At 40.6% G+C, this 22,950-nt stretch overlaps 1 protein-coding gene across 1 annotated transcript in view; it reads right to left on the bottom strand.

Moving 5' to 3' along the window:
• Positions 1 to 19,335, bottom strand: part of LOC133661897 (solute carrier family 2, facilitated glucose transporter member 11-like) — a 43,197-nt gene extending 23,862 nt beyond the window's left edge. Inside the window, exons 1-2 of the mRNA XM_062065836.1 lie at positions 19,268 to 19,335; positions 14,284 to 14,395 (exon numbers count right to left, since the gene is read on the bottom strand). Of these exons, the coding sequence (XP_061921820.1) occupies positions 14,284 to 14,395; positions 19,268 to 19,335 (180 nt within the window). The remainder of the gene's footprint in view (positions 1 to 14,283; positions 14,396 to 19,267) is intronic.
• Between the last annotated feature and the right edge of the window lie 3,615 nt (positions 19,336 to 22,950).

Here is a 22,950-nt window from a genome sequence, read left to right as displayed (position 1 = left end):
GTGGAGGGGAGACCGAGCTAGACCGGGCGAGAGATCGCTGGTGTGCTAGATTGGTCTCACGTTTTTCCTCTAAGCTTGGAGAATAAACCACAAAATACCAACTACTGCTGGTCGACGCAACAATTTGGGGGCTTCATCCGAGATGGCACGCTGTTGATTGATGACTTCTTCTGGACAGACTCAAATGTCCAATACAAGGTGAGCAGAGCCTTTTTATATAAAATCTGCTTTAGGAGTCTGTCCTGAAGTCTGTAAGTCAAACACTGTTTTTTAATCCCAGGCACAGATTGGTGATTTTGATAGATTGATTGCATTTTTGCTGAGCCTGCCATTGCATTAAAATTGTAAATAAGTGGTCAACTCACGCCATTGTGTCTCGATTACCGTGACGGGCAGTTTCATTGACGAGTGAACTAATAGTTGGGTGTGGCTCACCCTGGGTAGTTGGTCGACGCCTAAAAGAGTAACGGGTTAAAGGCCCTCGTATGATATGGAGGTTAGAGGCCTGCATATTGTACGATAAATTGCACGGGGTTAAAGGCCACCGTATGGTTTGGGGTTTAAAGGCCTTCAGGGGTTCGAGGCCCCTGAAAAAAAAAATAGACACAATGGCCAAGGAGTGTGACAGACAAGAATGTGATGGCGGCTGGGGAAAATGTGATGAATCATTACTGTTTAATGATCAATTGAATGCACGGTTGTCGACAATGGAATTAGCAGGTAGAGTTTAAAAAAAAAAAAAAAAGAGAACATTCCTTGAAAGGGTTAAGAGGGAGTTTACAATACTCTAAAAGTCGTGAACTCAAACGTCTGGTAAATTAAGAAAAGTAACTGGAAGTTTTATGGTAAAGTGAAACGCAGAGCTAAGGGTAGGTGCAGCTTTTTCTTGTGTGTGTGTGTGTGTGTGCGTGTATGTGTGTGCTGCAGGTTGCGCGTGCTCGTGTGTGTGCGTAAGCGCTTGCTTGCTCATGTGCTTACACGTGCGTGTGTGTGGGTGTGTGTGTGTGTGTGTGTGCGTGTGTGTGTGTGTGTGTGTGTGTGTGTGTGTGTGTGTGTGTGTGTGTGTGTGTGTGTGTGTGTGTGCGTGCGCTGGTGAAAATGGAACAGGGTTGGTGCTCGAGAATTTAAGAGTTTGGCGTATGATAAAAGTAAACGGGGATTACGTGGAAAAACGAAATGCAGCAAAAGAACCGATGATTAATGAGACAAATAGGACAGAATAGACTGATTGGTGTTTTGCCTGCCACGCATGCGCAAGACAATTCAAACGACCCGCCCAGACTTTGACTAGGCCACCGCCCCCTACTCCAGTGAGAAGGAGAGAGAGAGAAAAAGAGAGCAGGTGAAGGAAGAGTTAGGGTACAGGAGGTTGGTTGTAAAGGAAAACAAAAGGGAAGGAGAGATGAGAAAGTGACAAATGAAGGTATTCGTAAATGGTATGCTGTTGATTGTGGTTAGCTGCAAGTTTGTTTATTTGTTTGTTTAGTTGTTTGAGTGAAATGGGAAGAAATCAATAGGAATAATTAGATGCAAAATGGAATAAAACTATGAGTGCGATAGATAATGAATGAATAAATGAAATAAGTTTATTTTGGTCATATAATCAACCATCAACCATTTTGTGTGAGCAGTTTAACAGTACCGATTAGACAAATTAACAATCATACACATTTACACACAGAAAGAAAAAGAATGACCGAAAAACGAATAGGCGGAAGCCAAAGCTTATATTGGCCTATCCTATACATTCACTGAACATTAAATTACCTGGAACATCAACGTTAAAAGAGAATGTATTAACCCCTTATTTTGCACGTCTGACCATTTTCCTCCAGCAGAGGGCAGTGCACACCAGACATTTTTGACACCTGACAATTATAGGGGCCTATGTCAATATAAGTCTCTTGCCGATGCATACATGCAAGCCATTGTTGACCTTGCTTTCCCACCTGTACCTCAGGGAGGGAACCTTTGGCCAAACACTTTGGACAAAGTTAACCCTGATATACACGGTGCCAAAAACAACATATGGCAGGGACATTTTAGTCATCCCATGCAAAATTGGGCTAATGACAGAGCAACAAGGAAACGACTACTTAAATTACAGATCGCTGAAGATAAAAAGTGAAAAGAACCAAAAGGTCAAAGATCAGCTAGGGTATATTCAGCAGTGGGTGACCTTGCTTTTGAGTTCCAACAGGTGGAGGAAAGAATCCCCAACAGACGTGCGACCAGACGGTTGGACTCGGGTGGTGGACAACACAATGCTTCAAAGCCAGTGTGGGGTAGAAACTGTTTCGGCTGTGACCAGCCTGGTCACTGGAGTCGTGACTGTCCGAACATTTCCGAACAGGAAAGGTTCCGTCGTGCCAACAAACGAACACGAAGGCGTGGCAGAGGACGCCCACATCAGGAGCCCCAGCAGGAAGTACCGACAGGACCCCTGCTGGACATGAGGGTCAACGGCAGCCGCCCATTCGATTCTGAATGCAGAAGTACAAAAAAAAACTGTGTGCTTCCTCTTTAAAGGTCGAAGGCTTCGCTGGGGTCACAAGAAGGTTACCTGTCACCAAACCACTTCCGGTTCAGATTGCTGGACCTCCTTTACAGACTGTAACCTGACATTCAAATCGCACAGAAGGAACCTTCCTGGTGTTACCTGACGGCTCAACCACCAAGCTGCGACACCACTATCAAGGCTCCTCCAGGAGCTCATACCACAGCCTGAAACAACAGGAATGGCTGGCATCCAACTGCTCTAACAGTGAAAACCCTGGCTGGCTGAGATGCTTCCGTGTGTTCTGCCACCCGACTCGCCATATGTTAGGATTATTTATATATGTTGGAACTCAAGGTGTGGCTGCTCATGTTGACCTATCTTTGCAACAGCTAGCATGGTATAAGATGGACGCAATTGATGTCCCACATTGTTCCCTTGCTCTCTGTCTCGCCTACAAAACCAAAGAACTTAGGTCCAATGATAAGACACGGCGTAGCTGCCACAAATTACACCGACACCCAAATTACACATTTTCAATTGTTTAGGTTTAGCCCAGGGTTATGTTAAACACATAACTATGGGCTGCACTTTAGACACCTGTAGGCTACGAGGAGCTAGCAGCTACACAACAGCTGAGCTAAAACGACACATTACACATATAAGCATATCAAATAGTTATAGTTGCTCATTACATACACATAGTTGCCATGGCAGAAGTCTGATAGAAAGTATTCAGTAACAAACGTGTCCACATCATTCAACTTTCTACAACATGAGCTTGACTTAATGAATTATTGGGGCCACCAGGTGTGGTAAAAATTCAAAATACTATTGCTAAAGCATCCGCCATAAGGGTAGTATTTTTCTAGTATTGGTGACAATATAAATATAAGCATATTTTGTTACTTTCATCATATTGAATAAGTTACATAAAAGTTAGGGTTTAGTTGAGTTTGAATTATTTGTGATATCGCTAAGCGGTCCCCTACCCTAACACCACCCCCCCCAGTGGACCATAGAGGCTAAAGAGACCATCATTGACCTTAAACATGACCTGTCCTCCGCTACTTGACTATTAGCTGACCTTTTTCTTAGATGTTTCTGAAAGTGATAGTATGACTAACACAGTCCTTTTTTCAGAAACAGAAGGGGGTGAGTGAGGGTGGATACAGACTCCTTGGAACAAAATCGACAATCATCCGACTCTGACACATTCCATAGTTTTAACATTTTTCCCGTGGGTAAGAAGTTATAACTAATTTTAATTTGAAAATAACGATTTTACACATCGATAGTAGTTTAGTAGATCAAATTTAGAATATGGAGGAGGTGAGGGTGAACCATGTATAGTCTTTGATTTCACTGATATGATCAATACGGTACAAGGGAAAGGTACGTACTGACTTGTGTTGATCAACAACAACCTCAAAAGAGGATGCAATATCAGTAATTAAATGACTTGTGAATGACCTAGTACCCCGACATGGTTTCCCCAAAAAGATTAGGTCAGACAACGGCAACCATTTAAAAAAAAAAAACTCACTTAGCCTTGGTCGAAAAGGCTTTCGGACTAGAACACAGGTTTGGGGTACCATCGTCAGTCCCAAGGTAAGGTTGAAAGGATGGACCAGAACATCAAAAACTAATTGGCTAAAATCTGTGCACAGACCAAATTTAATTGGATTGACATGTTGCAATTAGCGTTAATGATCATTCGAAGGTCCGTCAATAAAACTGGTTTACTGCCCTTAGAGTTTTTCACCCTATGAGCTGCATACAGGTCAGCGCTTCCCAGGACCAGCAGCCCCATGGAAGGAGGAATCAGCGTAAAACCAAAATGGTATTTTACACAAAAAATTGCAGAATTTGTGTGCCGGTTCTTCTGTACAGATTCCCTTCCGCCCGCTGAGAGGGTCAAGATCAAGGTCATCAAACGCAAGTGGACGGAGCCCAGGTGGACTGGTCCCTTCAAGGTCGTGGAACGGACGTCCCACGCCCTTCGACTGGCTGGTAAAGGGGACACCTGGTACCACCTCTCCCTCTGCACTACTGCTGAAGAACCTGACAGATTACCAGCGGATGTCATTGCTGACATCGCCACAACATCTGCCCCTCTTGACCCCCTCGCCACATCATCTGCCCCTCAGCCCAGGAGACGAGAGAGATTTTCTACCTACATTACTCTTTTCAACTTCTATATTGTATATCCTTGTGTGAGACCAATCCAGTATGCTAAATGTTTCTTGGTTTTCTTGCTTGTTTTCAGCATAACTATATGTGTCGTTACATTAAGTGAAAAGTTTGATGTTTATCCCCGTTTTGTTACCTAAATTACTCTGATATTGATAGACGAAAGGCAGGATGTTACACCCGACTAGTATTCCCTGACGGACTGGTGCTTGGGCGTGTTCTACTGTCTTTGTGTCTCAGTTCATCCTTCCTGACGACAGTGACTGACAAGTGTCTAAGAACATACAGCGGACTTTAAATAGACTGGGTCAAAGGGGATAGCAAGACTTATTTTTTTACCTGTGCAGTGTGATTAAGTATGGGGGACACAATAGCTATTACAGTGGTAATAACCTCTATATTTGTTACAACCCAACCCTGAACCATTGGTGTCGGATGCAGACAACATACTATGGTAAGTGGTGCCCATCGTCCCTTTTATGTTGTTTTGGGGGTTGACCTGACTGATACAGACTCTAAAGGAATTATTCAAATTAATGTCCTTGAGAGGGCGTTAACTACCTCTACACCCTCTGTAGCACCTAAAGTACCACCCCACCTCGGTGGTGTTTCAAAGGCTCTCACATCTGTGCATCACCACCGAAGGCCTGGTAACTTTGACCTTAGGAGCGGGTGCAGACAACCTGTGGCTCAGGTGGATGCCAAAACCTGGGTGACTGTGTTGCTTCTTCCGCTGGACGTCCCTTTTCCCACACTTACCCCGCCCCTTTTAAGTTGACTGACATGTGTACCCTTCTGTTGACAATGCCACCCGACTTATTCCCTTTGTGGCCCAAAAGCTGAATTACACACGTTTTCAAATTACAGGACCCTCTTCGTCCCCCAACAAATTGGGTGACATTAACCGTTACTGGTGCACCACACTGATAGATGGCTCAAGGATAGGCCCTTGGGCACGAGCTGACTTATTCTGGTGTTGTGGGGAGCACAGATTGTACATTAGAATCCCGACGTCAGCCGTTGGGCTTTGTGCTATGGTTAGACTGATGACCCCAGTCACCAAATTAACACCCCTTGGAACTCCTGTTTCAGCGGCCTCTCTAACTCCCCGCCGCTGTTGAGACTAACCAACCTGACTCGTGACGCAGTTGAGGGACTTGCTGAACAACTTGCCCCGACCTCCCTCAAGACCATCCAGAACCGCACAGCCCCTTGTGCTAAGTGTCACTAAAGGGGACCCCCTTTAGTGACACACGCAAAGTGGTAACTTTAAGACTTTAATGTGGGGCGTGCTTTATAAGTTTTGTACAAGTAATAAAGATCTTATTAGAAGATCTTAAAGGGGAATTGATGAAAGCAGATCAGAATCATATCCATATTTAAGTGGTACTTCTTTCTAAACTCCTATAGTCATATTTTCATCAGCTAATGTCTCGTGTGGTAACAAAGTGCTTGCATTCGAGTGCCCTTGAGTAGAGAGACAGAGCGCTGTTGAGACTGCCATAACATTCCTAAGATAAGGAGCACAGTGCAGTGCTGAGCTTCGGGGGACAGGAGGTGGAGGGGAGACCGAGCTAGACCGGGCGAGAGATCGCTGGTGTGCTAGATTGGTCTCACGTTTGTCCTCTAAGCTTGGAGAATAAACCACAAAATACCAACTACTGCCTGTTGATTGAATATAAACATCAGCTTATTGCCATAAAAAGAATCTGGGAGAGACTAGCAATGTGAATTCCCCATTGGAGGAATGCTGGTCGACGCAACAATATATATATATATATATATATATATATATATATATATATATATATATATATATATATATATATATATATATATATATATATATAAGAAATATTTGAATTTCAATGAATTCTAGCTATAAATATATTCCTCTCCCCTTAACCTCAACCCCCCCCCCCCAATCTCCCGAATTTGGAGGTCTCAAGGTTGGCAAGTATGATACTAGATGTGGTGAAATTTGTCCTCTGCATTTGACCCATCCCCTTGATCACCCCCTGGGAGGTGAGGGGAGCAGTGAGCAGCAGCGGTGGCTGTGCCCGGGAATCATTTTGGTGATTTAACCCCCAATTCCAACCCTTGATGCTGAGTGCCAAGCAGGAAGGTAATGGGTCCCATGTTTATAGTCTTTGGTATGACTCGGCCAGGGTTTGAACTCACAACCTACCAATCTCAGGGCGGACACTCTAACCCAGTGGTTCTTAACCTGGGTTCGATCGAACCGTAGGGGTTCGGTGAGTCGGCCTCAAGTGTTCGGTGGAGCCTCCGCCACGGAGGTAAAGACACATCCAACTTATCGTGTAAATAAAAACTTCTCTCTATTGGCGTATTATGGATACCCCCAAACAATGTTCCCTCTAATTTTCCATCTGATTTGCAGGTTGTTTGATTGATCGATTGAAACTTTTACTAGCAGATTGCAAAGGAAGAGAATACATTATATGAAACAGTACAGTTTACACAGTACAGTACATATTCCGTACAATTGACCACTAAATGGTAACAGCCGAATAAGTTTTTCAACTTGTTTAAGTCAGGGTCCACGTTAATCAATTCATGGTAATGTGTGTAATTTGTTGTGAGTTCATGCACTGTGTTGGTTTTGTTTGAACAAGGTGATGTTCATGCACGGTTCATTTTGTGCACAAGTAAAAAAAACATATGACTTTTTCTTGAATTTTAATTTTTTTAAAATTTTTCACTAAAGAAGGTTTCGGTTAGCGCATATGAAACTGGTGGGGTTTGGTACCTCCAACAAGGTTAAGAACCACTGCTCTAACCACTAGGCCACTGAGTAGGTTGTTTTTGTATATTATTCAAACAAAACGCCACATACTGTGCCAAACAACAACAAACAAACTCAAGCCAAATTGGACTACACTCAACTTCAAAACAACTTAAAAGAGAAACTTAAAACATTACTCTAAATCAAACTGTTTCCCACCAAGTACGACCTCAGAAAACACTTGGCTCTCCAAGTGTCTTTGATTGAGTGTTTGAAACTTTTATTAGTAGATTGCACAGTACAGTACATATTCTGTACAATTGACCATTAAATGGTAACACCTGAATACGTTTTTCAACTTGTTTAAGTCGGGGTCCACGTAATCAATTCATGGTACAGATATATACTATCATCATAATACAGTCATCACACAAGATAATCATCAGAGTATATACACTGAATTATTTACATTATTTACAATCCGGGATGTGGAGGGGGGGTTAGGTTTGGTTGATATCAGCACTTCAGTCATCAACAATTGCATCATCAGAGAAATGGGCATTGAAACAGTGTAGGACTGACTTGGTAGGATATGTACAGCTAGTGGACATAGAGAAAGAGATCAGAAAGCATAAGAACAAATATCTACATTTGATTATTTACATTTGATTATTTACAATCCGGGGAGGTGGGATGTGGAAGGGGGAGGGTGTTAGTTTAGGGTTGAAGTTGCCTGGAGGTGTTCTTTTAGTGCAGTTTTGAAGGAGGATAGAGATGCCCTTTCTTTTACACCTGTTGGGAGTCCATTCCATATTGATGTGGCAAAGAAGGAGAATGAGTTAAGACCTTTGTTAGATCGGAATCTGGGTTTAACGTGGTTAGTGGAGCTCCCCCTGGTGTTGAGGTTATGGCGGTCATTTACGTTATGGAAGTAGTTTGACATGTACTTCGGTATCAAGGAGGTGTAGCGGATTTTATAGACTAGGCTCAGTGCAAGTTGTTTTACTCTGTCCTGCACCCAGAGCCAGCCCACTTTGGAGAAGTGGGTAGGAGTGAGGTGTGATCTGGGGTGGAGGTCTAGAAGTAACCTGACTAGCTTGTTCTGGGATGTTTGGAGTTTAGATTTGAGGGTTTTGGAGGTGCTAGGGTACCAGGAGGTGCATGCGTAATCGAAAAAGGGTTGAATGAGAGTTCCCGCTAGAATCTTCATGGTGCTTTTGTTGACCAGAGAGGAGATTCTGTAGAGAAATCTCGTTCGTTGGTTGACCTTTTTGATTACCTTGGTTGCCATTTTATCACAGGAAAGATTAGCCTCTAGAATAGAACCTAGTTAGGTGACCTCATCTTTCCTGGTGATAACAATGTCACCCACTTTTATAGTGAAGTCACTGACTTTCTTAAGGTTGATGTGGGACCCAAATAGGATGGATTCTGTTTTACCCAAGTGTATGGATAGCTTGTTGTCAGAGAGCCAGGTGCAAATTCTACAAAGTTCAGCACTGAGGATTTTCTCCACCTGTGACTTGTCCTTGCCGGATACCAGCAGGGCCGAGTCATCCGCAAACAGGAACAATTCACAGTCGCATGCTGATGACATGTCGTTTATGTATATTAGGAACAGTAAGGGCCCTAATATACTACCTTGGGGGACTCCACAGCTTACTGAGAGGGGGGGGGGGGACACGGTGCCGTTCACCTCTACCACCTGTTTCCTCCCCTCCAAGTAAGATTGCATCCAGCTCGATGAGGTTTTATCAAATCCGATTGCTCTGAGCTTATCCAACAGTGTAGCGTGGTTAACGGTGTCAAAGGCCTCCTGAAGGTCCAGCATGACCATGCCGCAGTATTTGCCCGCGTCCACCTCATGTTTGAAGTGGTCGGTCAGATAGAGAAGGCGTGTCAGTGGAGTGGTTAATTCTGTAGCCGGATTGGAATTTGTACATGAGTTTATTAGTGGCAAGGTAACTATCGACCTGTTCATAAACTATTTTTTCCATTACTTTCGAAATGGAACTGAGAATAGAAACAGGTCGGTAGTTGCCAGGTTCTAATTTGCTTCCTTTTTTAAAAAGGGGAGTTACTCTTGCCATCTTGAAATCTTTTGGTACTTGGCCTTGTGTAATTGAGAGGTTTATTATGTGTGTCATGATTGGGGCAATGGTGGTGGCAGAGTCCCTGAGGAATCTGGAGGGGATATTGTCAAGGCCGATGGCCTTGTTTGGGTGGAGCGCGCTCAATTTTTTAAGCACCTCGTCAGCTGAGACCATTTCTAATTTGAAATCGTTGTTGGATACTCCTAGCTTTCTGTAGAAGGCTTTAATGTGTTCTACACCAAAGCGACCAGAGTGGTGGGACAGCTTGTTGACTAGAGTTGTGGCTATGCTGATGAAAAAGGTGTTAAGTCTGCTTACTATCTCCATTTTGTCTGTAATGAGGGAATCACCCTCCTTGATGTTGATGTTGGTGAGTCTGGTTTTAAGTTTCTGGCTGCAGCCAGGAAGCTGGTTGTTGAGGATTTTCCAGAGCTCACATGGCTTATTTGTGTTTTCCTCTATTTTGTCGTTGATGTAATTTTTTTTAAAGGATTTAGTCAGGTTGGTTGACTTATTTCTTAATTTATTGCATTGCTTTTTGAGTGTTGAAAGGAGTGATTTGAGGTTATTATTGGGTTGTTTATCTACTTCGGTTTTACACTTTTGGTATTCGGAGTATTTTCTGTCTCTGTCTTTTATGGCAGCTAATAGGTCCGGATTCATCCATGGTTCAGAGCAGGCTTTGATCCTGACTGTTCTCACCGGATCCATATCATTTAGTATAGCTAGGAACGCTGTTTTGGGGCGATCCCAAGCATCATTGACCAGGTTGCTCGTGAGCACAGGGGACCAGTCCCACTCTAATTTTCGGTTGAAATTATCACTGGAGTATGTTTTAAGGGATCTGGATTGGGCTGTTATGTGGCCGTTGGCTTTGGGTTTTGTCATGTCTGTGTGATCAGGTTTTGTTTTGGTTATGTTCGGTTTGGTTTTTGGACCCTTTGTGCACTCTTGTTTGTTTTGTTTCCATGACAACCCATTAGTTTTCACCTGTCCTCATGTCACGCACCTGTCTCACGTTTTGCACTCGGGCACCTGTCACTAATCATGTCACTGTTATTTAAGACTGTCTTTTTCTGTTGATCAGCCTGGTGACATTATCCTGACTACCTCTGCTACCTTTCATTCCAAGCCATTGTTCCCTGCACGTTTTTTCATGCCACAATAAGTGTTGTATATTCCATGTTTATAGTTTTTGCCTTTGTGCAAGTTTTTGTTTCATTAGCCAAGTTTTTGTACTTCCGCCTTGTGCACGCTTTTCGTTTGTTCTTTTTGTTAGTGTAAAAATAAACATGTCCTTACCTTCACGCCTTGCCCGCGCCAACTTTCCTTTGCATTCTGGGAAAACACAACACCGCAAGGTCCACGTTTTGACAGGTTTAGCTATTTTGCGGGTGCAGAAGGTTAGATAGTGGTCGCTAAGACCACAGATCATGACCCCACTATTTTTTATTTTAGGCTGGTCTGATGTGAGAATGAAATCTATGGTTGATTGGGTGGAATCACACACCCTTGTGGGTAGTGTTATTAGCTGGGAAAGACCGTGCAGATTAAAAATCTTGCTGTAAGATCTGAAGACAGGCGCATCTCAGCGTTGAATATCTTTGTTCAGACCTGCAGTTATAATTTTCTCCACGTTGTCTACCCCAGCTAAGCACTCCTCGAGAGCACCATAGAAATCACTCGGATTAGGGGGTCTGTACACATTCCCTATCAGTACCGGCTTAGCGTTTTTAAATTTGATTTCCGCCCACACAGATTCAAGGGCATTGTGGTTGAGATCAGTGCGAGTTATGTATTTTATATCTGGGTGAATATACATACAAACACTCCCACCATGTTTATTCCTGTCCTTTCTGATAACCGAGAAGTTTTCTATCTCTATCTCTGAGTCAAAAACACTTTGATCTAATTCGGTTTCAGAGAAACACAGGATTTTTACCTTTTTGTTGTGGAACATTTCTCTGATTTGGTCGAGTTTGGTTCCAGAGAGACTGTTCACATTAAGGTGGATGATGTGTAGTTCACTGGAACCAAAAAGAGCATCAGAGTCCGCTGTGGAGTGGTAATGTCCGGAAAAAGGAGGGATGGCCATGTTGGTTGTTATTGAAGTTGAAGAGCAGTCCAGTTCACTGTTTGGATGGAGAGGCTTGGGGGAGGGGGAGAGAGGCCCATTGTTCATCAGCCAGGTGATGGGGGAGGGGCGGAGTTAGAGAGGGGGGGCCAGGTAGGGGAGGCGCGGGTGGGGGTGGGGGTTGTTTTCGCGGGCTTTGGTGAGGGGCGGAGTAGGAGAGGGGGGGCCAGGTAGGGGGGGCGGGGATGGGGGTTGTTTTCGCGGGCTTTGAGGCTGAGAACAAAGACCAGGGATGGACAAAGAAACCCCTGAATCCTGTGTAGGCCGCGGGGGGTCCAGGTACCACGGTTCTGATCATCAGGGACCGGGGAGAGGCTGCGAGGACCTCCGCTCTGCCGTCTCTACTGGAGACCGGGGTGTTGTTGTCGACAGCCACCCCGCTGTCCGCCGCCGAGCCGCTGTCCTCACCGATGTCTGGGCCGTCCTCATCCACCTCCGGGCTGCCGACCGCATCGATGATCGGGGTGAAGTCCTCCGTCGAGCCGCCGACCGCTGGAACGCAGGTGAGCTCGGGTTGTGATGAGCAAGTAAGGGCTGGCGTAGGTGGAGAGCTAATGTTTTTAGCATAGCTCCGACGAGGTCCCGTAGCTAAGTTAGCTTCCTTGGCGTCGTTAGCAACAGCATTGCTAGGCTTCGCCAGGCGGGACAACATTAACCGGGTGGTTACTGGTCCAGGGTTTAGTTCAGTGTCTCCTGAGAGTAGAAATATTAGTAGAATTGTTGATCTTCGGTCTGTCCTTCCAGTCAGGGGCTTGTTTCTTCTGTTTCGATCCGCTGTCAGACACGAGGTAATCACGTTACCTCTGAAACCAAAGTGCTTTGCTGAAGAATTACTGAGGAGGTACAAATCAGAGTGATCGCCTTTTTCGCGTTCCCGACTCTCATTTTCAAGAGGGTATAATATCTGTGGTGGTTTAAAATACAAATCCGTGATCCACAATAGAAAAAGGAGGACGTGTGGAATCATACGAGCCTTTGTTTGGATTCCACAGTGGGAGCGAAAGAAAATGCGACTGCTCATCTTGGAGACCGGATGCAAAGTCAACTAAGGACTCACCATAATGACCCACGTTAAAATACAGTAGCGTAAATATTGATTAAAAACAAGTCAGAGGTTTTATTTAACTATTATATTTAATATTTTGGCCACTGTAACAATACACACAGTTTGAACAGTAACATTGTGTATGAATGTAAGAAAATAAAACCCTTTGCATTATTCAAGTGAGTCTTTGGCGTACGTGACTCTTTAGCGCCCTCCAAGTGGCTCCCTGGAGCATTTTTAAAAAGAGATTGAAAATAGAAAAAGATGGGGGGCAAAAAAATAATATTTTTGTTTTAGTATATTTTTTGTTTGAGAATACATGACACAAACCTTCCCAATCGTTAGAAAGCCCACTGTTTAATATGTTTGTATGTATGCTTCACTGATGACATTATTCGGTGAACATCGTTTTGTCCTACTAATTTTGCCCATTCTTGAACTCACCACAGTGTGGACTGTGACGCAATAGTTTGTTTACATGTAAAATATTCCACTCCTTCTTTGTCTCATTTTGTCCACCAAAAGTTGTATGCTGTGCGTGAATGCCCAAAGGTGAGCTTTGTTGATGTTATTGACTTGTTGAAGTGCTAATCAGGCATATTTGGTCAGTGCATGACTGTAAGCTAATCGATGCTAACATGCTATTTAGGCTAGCTGTCTGTACATATTGCATCATTATGCCTCATTTGTAGGTATATTTGAGCTCATTTAATATCCTTTATTTTTATCCTCTTTGTATATAATTTAATTTTGCATGTCTCATGACACATTATTTGTATGTAATATTGGCTGCATTTCTGATAGTTGTTTGTGTGCCATGTTGTTCCAGACCACAGCAAACATTACCTAGCTTGCCAAAGATTGTAATAAATCTATTAAAAGAAGACAGCCTGCCGTTTCCTTTAACTTGGACACACACATCTATACCTTTGGCCATTCCAAGACAGTAATTTCCAGGAGTTATCTCACCTTCTGAGACGTTTTACTAATGTTTTCCAATGTTGTAAAAATGTGTAGAATAAATATTAAATTTAAACATTTCTGTCAATGAAGATTTGTTTCAGCCTGCGACACAATCATGTTGATAGTAGGCTATTATAGCTAATATAGATACTTACATAATGTGTTGCCTTCATTTAAAGATTTATATAAAACTTTTAGAGTCCTTTTGATAGTAGGCTAATATAACCAATATAGACACTTACGTCATGTGTTGTCTTCATTATAACACTTATACAAGACTTTTAAAGTCATTTGATAGTAGGCTAATATAACTAATATAGACACTTACGTCATGTGTTGCCTTCATGATAAGACTTATATACAACTTTTAAAGTCATTTTGATAGTAGGCTATTATAGCTAATATAGACCTGTGTACTTATACCACAGTTTGAGAAATGAAGGAATATGTGAGTCCAGCCATTCAAATGAAATTCAAGAGTGGATGTAAACACAAAATTGTATTCACACAATATAGTCAATGTAAGTCAACATTGATGGTTCACATTTATCCTGGATCATCGTACCTTTCTGCATACATTCTTTTTCTGCAACTAAAGCACCACATTCTTACCTCTGCTGGAGCAGCAATGGCCGACACTTGAATGCCATACTGAAAGGAGCCACCAATCCCCAGAACCACGGCTAGAAGATAAAGTCTCCAGTATTGTAGCTGGTGCGACAATAAAGCACACACACACACACACACACACACACGCACACACACGTACACACACACACACACACACACACACACACACACACACACACACACACACACACACACACACACACACACACACACACACACACACACACACACACACACACACACAACAGTCTTTGAGTTAGCTATTACACATAATCACACTTCCACACTTCTTGCACTGTACTGTCATGCTCCACTGATGTGTGCTTAATTATTACAACTTCTGCTTGTTCTTCTCTTGTTACTCAAGTCTTTTGTTTTTTTTTACCAACATCAACAAGCTTACTGGTGTCCACAACACGAGGCACACTTGCACCACATCCAACAATAACATGATAATGTTTTATTATGTTTGATTGCAGATGTACAAAACCATAACAGTAAGCCCTCGTTTATTGCTGCAAATTGGTTCCGGGCCTGACAGTGATAAACAAAGTCCCGTGAAATCTGAATTATTAATTATTAATTGAATATGTTGTACTGTAACCATGAAACAACACTCACGTAGTCATTCATACTTGTTAAGGTGGGACTGGATGCTGCCTGAGGCTGAGCCAATCAGTGGCCACGATACTGAACTCTGTTTGGTTTGGTCTCATGTAGTTGCCAATACTATTGTAGTATTACGGTACATTGAGCCGTGTTTATGGTTACAAATGCTAAATTTAGGCCAAAATTACGCAGAATAATACAATCGAATCCGCGTTTGAATAAAGCCGCCAACTTCAAAAGGCAAAGTGCCAAGAGACCAATGTTTTCGTATTCAGGTATTTTATTAGTATTAATAGCATTTTGAGGTGAAGGAGTATAAGCTGATAAAACGTATTGGAAAAGATGAGTCATCGAGGTTCGCACATGTGAAACGAGTCAGTGCTTTTCTTCTTGTCACTCTCTCACACACACCAGTGCATGTGTCAAGGATTGTTAGCGAGTTAGCAGACGGCACAGGAGTTATGATGCTAGTTAGCAGCTACTGGTGATCAACAAAGTGCAAAAGTGTATGTTGTCACATATCAAGAAAGAAATAAGATTTCAATGGTGATTTTTTTTAAAATGTAGATTAATTTGACTAAAAAAAGATAAGATAACGTGCATTTAAAGACCCCTGGAAAAAAAATTGATTCAAACACAAATTGTGATTCTTGTTGAGTATGATTCTGAATTGCTTCAAAATAGTCAAGAACCCATTTTTTAAAATATTTTATGCCATGTCCTCGCTTACTGACACGTCAGCAGCCAAAGCAACAGTTTTTGTAAACTGTTTTTAAATATTTTTATTATAGTTTATTTACTAAGCAGAATTTTATTTGACGCCCTCCCCCCATTAGATTTTTTTTGGACATGTTTTTTTATGTGAAACAATTTTCATACTTTTTTTCCTCCAGCTGGAATTTAATTTGATGCATGTTTTGAACAGAAACATTTTCTAATATGCTCAATTATTTATTATTCTACTGCAAAAAAACTAATTCAACCTAATATAAACTGACTTGCTTACAACCCAGCATTTTTGCACTAATGCCCCCACAGGGGGCACTGAGAAAAAATAACATTTACCATCATATTCTTATCAGTGATTGAGCAGGAAAAGGCTAGGAATATGTTTGCGGTAAAATGTCGTATGATCGCGGAAGCAATAAGCACAGCGCACGATTAATTTTTGTAAGATTCACACCACTTGTGCATTAATAGGCGTCTCTCGCCACTTTGCGCTTCGAGTTATCGTGTTTTTTTTTAACATATATTCATACAAAAAAATCATATCACAGTTCCGTGCTGTTTTGCATTTGACTATGGCAGAGCTGGGCAAAATACGGCCCACAGGCCACATGCGGCGCATTATGATTTTCAATCCGGCCCACCGGACGTTCTACATAATATTTTTAGACCTTGAACATCAAAACTGTCACTGGCATTATGGTGTGCAGTGCTGTTTTCAAATGACCGTAAGTCTTGAACGCCAGAAAGTATTTCAATGGTCGGAATCTGTGCTTTTGAGTAATATATTACGGTAATCTACGTCACAGCAGCTCAGATGAGGAACAAAGCAGAGTGGGCGGGGTTTGTTTTCAGAGCAGCCAGCCCGAAACACATGTGTCAGGAACAGATGCAGAAGCTAATTTTTACAGCAAATGTCTGCATAAAAGTGATAATATATCATATTGTAGGTGTTTATTACACATTTCATTCATATGTTGCTGGTTTTTTTTTACATTTTTGTTGTGTTTTGCTTGATTGTAAAATATACACAACTATCAAGGAGCTGGTCTGAGAAGTAAAAGAGGAGCGACATTCATATGTTGTTAATATTCAGTGTTTTATTGTTCATAGGTAATATTGTAAATCCCACTTTCTTTATTTTAATGTACATTTTGTGTGTCCCATTCAGTAAAAAACTGTAAAATTTAATTCCGCCTTTTTGATGTGGTCTGTCATAACTTTTTCCGAATTCTATCGGACGTTGTGACTTTTGGTATTAATGTTCCTGAAAAAAGGGACCCGGACACACATACTGTACAGCAGACTTTTACAGCTAAATGTGTATCATTTATACACACGTACACATTGGCCCCCCAGACATATTTTTTCTCTCAATATGGCCCCCGAGTCAAAATATTTGCCCAGCTCTGGACTATGGCCTGTTATTAATCAAAAAGATTCACATTTTAGCAGATTGTATGTATATTTGGCCCGAATTAGGCTTTTTCAAGCGTAAAAATGAACTCATCAAATCTAAGGCACTGTAATGTATTGCACATTATCATCCACATCATCACAGGAAGTGGCAGTATTTTCGCAGCTTTGTGGTTGTGTTAAAAAACTAATGTCTTATTTATGTCTTATTAGTATTTCTATATTGCGTAAACCAAGTGTAAAGGCGACTATAGTAGTCTTATTTCATGTCTAGAGGGCTGTAATTATAGTAAAAATTCTACAATGTCGTTGTTTTTAATCTGCAATGACAATAAAAGCCTATTCTATTCTATTCTATTTAGAAGCTCGTACATAGTTTTTTAATGCTCTAAATATGAAAATATTTGCGACCAATTAACTGTTATAAACAAGGGAACTACTCTACATAGAAATATGTACTCATAATATCATGAAAGTAAGCACTCAATATCAAATCATATTTCCCCAAGAATAATTCATCCTACCTTATTTGATGCTCCCTCCATGTTTGTGCTGCAGCGCAGTGGATGCTGACCTCAGCAGAGCGGCATATATGAAGGCCGCCGCCATGCAGTTACACATCGATAGCTTTGGTTGTCCATTAATGTCGTTAGCGCAGCATTGTCGTGTTTTTGACGTAAATCGCAGCACCGGATAAAACCTGGTCTGTCTGGCGGTGGCGTGTTCTAGTAAGACATTAGGTTCCCTCGGGACCGCGTTCCCGTCCATCAACTATCAACTTAAAGTGAGACGGTCTTCCATCGAACGTTCAAGGCCTCAAAAATCTAACTAAACTTAATCATCATGCTTACCGTCAGAGAGCCTCAAAATGTGATGATAACCGTAGAACTAGAAATGTAACACAATTAGTGAAATATCAATGATATCAAATTAACATGTTGAACATAGTATTAAAGTCAGTAGATTATTTTCTGTATTTTTTTTTTAAAATAATAAAAAATAATTAAAATATTCTCCGTAAAAATAAAACTGGTGCCATTTTTCCATTTACAGGTATGCACTGTATAAACAAAGACCTTAGAATTTCCTGTTAAAAACTTGCAGCGCAGTCGCCAGAATTGTAATGCAAAAATAACAATGTTACAGTTTTTCAATTTGCAGTTAGGCACTGTAAAAAAACAAAACAAAAAAATGGTAAAGAAAATGGTAAGAAAACTGGCAGCTCAGTCGACAAAATTTTACCGGAAAAAGAACAATGGTAATGTTTTTCCATTTACTGTAATGCACTGTAAAAACAAATCCAAAAAGGCAGTAGATTTTATAAGAAAATATTGTAAAAATATTAATGATAGTGTTTTGTTTTTTCATTTTTAGTAAGGCACTATAAAAACAAAAACGGGGGAGTTCACTGTAAAAAACTAGGAAATATCGGAAATAAACAATGGTATTTATTTCATTTATTCCATTTATTCCATTTACAGTAATTGGCTGTAAAAAAAAAGAATAGATTTTATGATAAGAAAACTTGCAGCTCAGAGCCCAGAATTGTAATTTAAAAATAATAGTGTTAGCGTTCTCCAATTTACAGTAAGGCACTGTAAAAACAACAAACATGTATGTCGCTGTAAGAGGATGCTGAAAGCTGCACTCCTTTGAGAACAAAAATGTACAGATTCTGGACAGCGAGAACGGATTGGTTGAAAAAACATCCCTTAACAGAGGTGGGAGTCTGCGACATCACCTATTTCCCACATACAACACTGTCCTTTCAACCATCCCTAAAAGACTCTGCAATTTAGCCTCCAACAATTAACAAGACTTAGAAACATTCTGGTCTCCTTTGTGCCATTTCTTTACAACTGACTGGAACGTGGGCGATACCAACTATTTCGGGCCGATAGTGGTCGATCCACAGCGATTGTTCTGCCAAACGATACCTCAATGTTAATGAGGGGAATTTACACTTCAATGACTGTCTTTGGCTTTGACTGTTCGGATTGCTCTTTTGCATCAAAACAGTTGTTTTTCTCATTACGATAGGGCCAAACAATCCTTGCCCAGGCACAGCCTTCTGGTTGGAGTATAAATATTTGGGGTTGGGCACCAGCCGCTAGACTAGAGCTGACCAATATAAGTCTATGAGCAAGGACTGATGAAGCTTACTTGGAGGTCGGGTCGCGGAGACAGCAGCCTAAGCAGAGAAGCCCAGACTTACCTCTCCCCTGCCACTGAGTCCAGACCTTCCTGGGATCCTGAGGCGTTCCCAGGCCAGCTGGGGGACATAGTGCCCCCAACGTATCCTAGGTCTTCCTTGTGACCTCCTCAACCCGTGATCTTGTTCTTTCGGTCAGAACCCAAAGCTCATGACCATAAGTGAGGATGGGAACGTAGATCAACCGGAAAATTGAGAACTTTGCCTTCTGGCTCAGCTCCTTCTTCACCACAACGGCTTGATACAGGGTCCACATGTCTGCAGATGCCTCGATCCGCCTGCCGATCTCACGATCCACTGTTCCCCCACTCGTGAACAAGACTCCGAGGTACTTGAACTACTTGGGGCGGATTAAACAATGGCAACATGTCGCTGACGTGCACGGCTCTAAACCGTGGAGCACCTGGGTCTTTTCAAGAACTGGTTTATTTAAAAAAATATTTTTGTCATTTTTTACCTAGATCCAAAAAAGAACTACACTATTTCGTATGTTCTTCTCGACAGTGTGAAACATTTGAGAAACAATAATAATATGCTTTATCAATTTACTATCTTCTGCTTTATTTCATATTTTTCTGTTGAACGATACATTTTAAAATTAATGGATGACTAATAATGGCCCTGCGATGAGGTGGCGACTTGTCCAGGGTGTACCCCGCCTTCCGCCCGAATGCAGCTGAGATAGGCTCCAGCACCCCCCGCAACCTCGAAAGGGACAAGCGGTAGAAAATGGATGGATGGATGGATAATAATGACCTTTGAGCTTTAAGGAAATATAATTTTAGTTAAAGAGCGTTTTATATAAAGCATATTAATTTTCTTTACACATATACGACTTGTATTAATAATGTTCAAATGTTGCCTGTGCAGAAGAAAACAATAGGCTAGTATATGATAAAAGGCATTTAAAGCAACAATAAGGAACACATGGACTTTGTCTCTCTCACGGGCTCCCCCTACTGGTGTGCAGTGTTATTTATTTCCTTTTTTTAAATGCGATTAAAAAAAAAAACAACGCATTTATGGGCAATAAATAAGAGTGTGAGCTTCTTAACAAAAAGAAGGATGTCTCGCGACTGATTGGCTGGAATCATTTTGCGTGTGCAAAGCCAGTTGCTTACGTCATTCATGAATAATTCTCTCGGCAGCACGTGGCTATGACGTAACAGATTTAAAATTCGTCAGTGACACAACAACATAAGAGGTGGACCAGCCAGGACATCGCCATTAGGGATGGGCGATACCACACTTTTAGGATTCGATACGATACCGATACTTTTTCTTGCATTTTCATCGATACCGATACCGATACCAATAATTTCTTATTGGCAATTTTTTGTCAGTCAAAAATATTATTACTATTGTTATTATTTAAGACAAATCACAAGACAAATACAGACCATTTATACCACATTTATTATGGTCATTATATAATAAAAGTAAAATTAAAATAAATAACATAAATATGAAAAATAAATTAAATATTATATATAATAATAACTATATATTATATATAATAATAATTAAATATTAGGGATTTCCAATTAACAGTCAAATCCGAATTGCAAGAAGCTGCAGTTATTTTTTAAAATTTGTGATATAATTAGCAATTAATGAAATATGAAATAGATAATGTTTTCGAAATGTAAGAAATCATGTTACAGATTAAAACCAAAATCACATTCAATCATATATTCAAGATTTTCTTGGAAAAAAATACAACTGTAATGCAAAGATGAAGAATCTTGTTTTAAATACGCAAGCAATTTTCAACTAACAGTAAATTCCCCTGTGTGGAAATTATTTGAATTTAGGATAATCATTTAAACAAAAATATTCAGTAAACATTACTTAAAAAAAAACCAATGCCTGTTTTAAGTCAACAATTGGACTACACTGTGCCTGGCTGCATCGCTGTCGGCTGGCTGTGTGTGTGTTGCACGTTGACGACGCTCATTCGCTGTCTCCTGTCACGTGACTGGGCCAGCTCTATACTCTGCCAGGTACAGGGGTGTCCCAGCACATAGTAAGTTAAGTAAGTCATCAAAAACATCTGAAAGTGATGCTTGCACCCCCCACACGCCGTTTTTTGGTTTATATCGATACTTTTTTCAGAAAAGTGATGCCAAATGAGTAGCGTGTGAGTATCGATATATCGATACCACAGGATCGAGACGCACATCCATAATCGCCAATATTATCCATTATATTCTATAGATAAACTAATGAGGGAGTGCTTTGGTTATTATTAGTGTGGTTGTGTAAGTAACTGCAGGCAAGCTGCTTTTAATCATTTAATTAGAAAAATCAAGTAACCAGCACTGCAAACTGAAAGAACAATAGTAATACAAATTGTGTTGAATTAATAACAACTATGATTTTTCCCAGGGGCGTCACTAGCTTTTAAGGACAGGGGGGCTTAGCCCCCATGCAGGAGATGCACAGGATGCGAGCGAACGTAGCGCACGAGCACAAAACTTCACAAACGGCTAACAAAGACTTAGAAGTTATTCATTGTTATTATTATTATTTCAGTCTGTTTATTTTCAATCTGTGTTCAGTACAACAACAAACATGGGTTTGCACAGTGACATTTTGTTTACAGCATCAACAAGAAACAATGACTTGCATGATCCTTCAAGATACACTGAAACACAATGAAAGTCATGGCATTAGCCTATGTTATTCATTCACAACATAGAGGCTAATGCCACCACTTTAGCTCACAATACAATAATTGTTTGTTCCCAAATATTTTGAAGTTGCACAGTTTACATTTTGGGCACATATGTGACTAAAATGGTTGTAAATTCAAGCCCTGGAAATATTACTTAATTACTTGAATTAAAGTAATATCTGGATCGGGATAATTTGGTTTATATATAATACATTTATATATATATGGCAAGCTGTTAAGGAAATCAAATATATATGGAAGTCTGAATAGAAATGAGAAACGTTTATATATACTGTAAATAAGAAAGACTTAGAGTCCGTCTGCTGATCTGAAAAAGAGCCAAAGCTGTCAAAGAGCTGAGGGACCATCTTCAAAGTGCAATGCTGAAACAAATAATGCAAACAATAAAATGTAACTTCCATGGCTTGAGATTAACGCAGTCCCGTCGTCCCGGGGACGGTAAAAAAAATGCATGGGACGAAACTAAATGCTCCCAGGGACGATGGCTTTTAACCATTTTTTTTCTTTTTCTTTTTATGTATTTATTCATTTTACATTTTATATTAGATGTCTTGGTTTTTCCTCCCTCTGAAAATCCTATGAAATGTTTAACAAGCCATCCTATAATAATACAACAGCTATTAATGTAACAATACAATAATACAAATATATTTAATGATGATTTTTTCATTATTTTAACAATAGGCTAATGTATAAGTAGATTCTACAACAAACACAGAACTTAAAAACTAAATTATTTACAATTGCAGACACAAGCTTTCGTGCAGCTTCTCTCATTGTAAAGGAAGACGGAAGTCCACGCAGGAGAAAAATGACTACAAAGATGGTGTCTGGGTTTTTCTTATACAGTATATATATATATATATATATATATATATATATATATATATATATATATATATATATATATATATATATATATATATATATATATATATATATATATATATATATATATATATATATATATATATATATATATATATAT

The sequence above is a fragment of the Entelurus aequoreus genome, linkage group LG01, assembly GCF_033978785.1.
Source record: "Entelurus aequoreus isolate RoL-2023_Sb linkage group LG01, RoL_Eaeq_v1.1, whole genome shotgun sequence".
NCBI classification, from domain to species: domain Eukaryota; kingdom Metazoa; phylum Chordata; class Actinopteri; order Syngnathiformes; family Syngnathidae; genus Entelurus; species Entelurus aequoreus.
The sequence above is the reverse complement of the archived record's forward strand: the minus strand, read 5'-3'. Positions and strand labels throughout refer to the sequence as shown.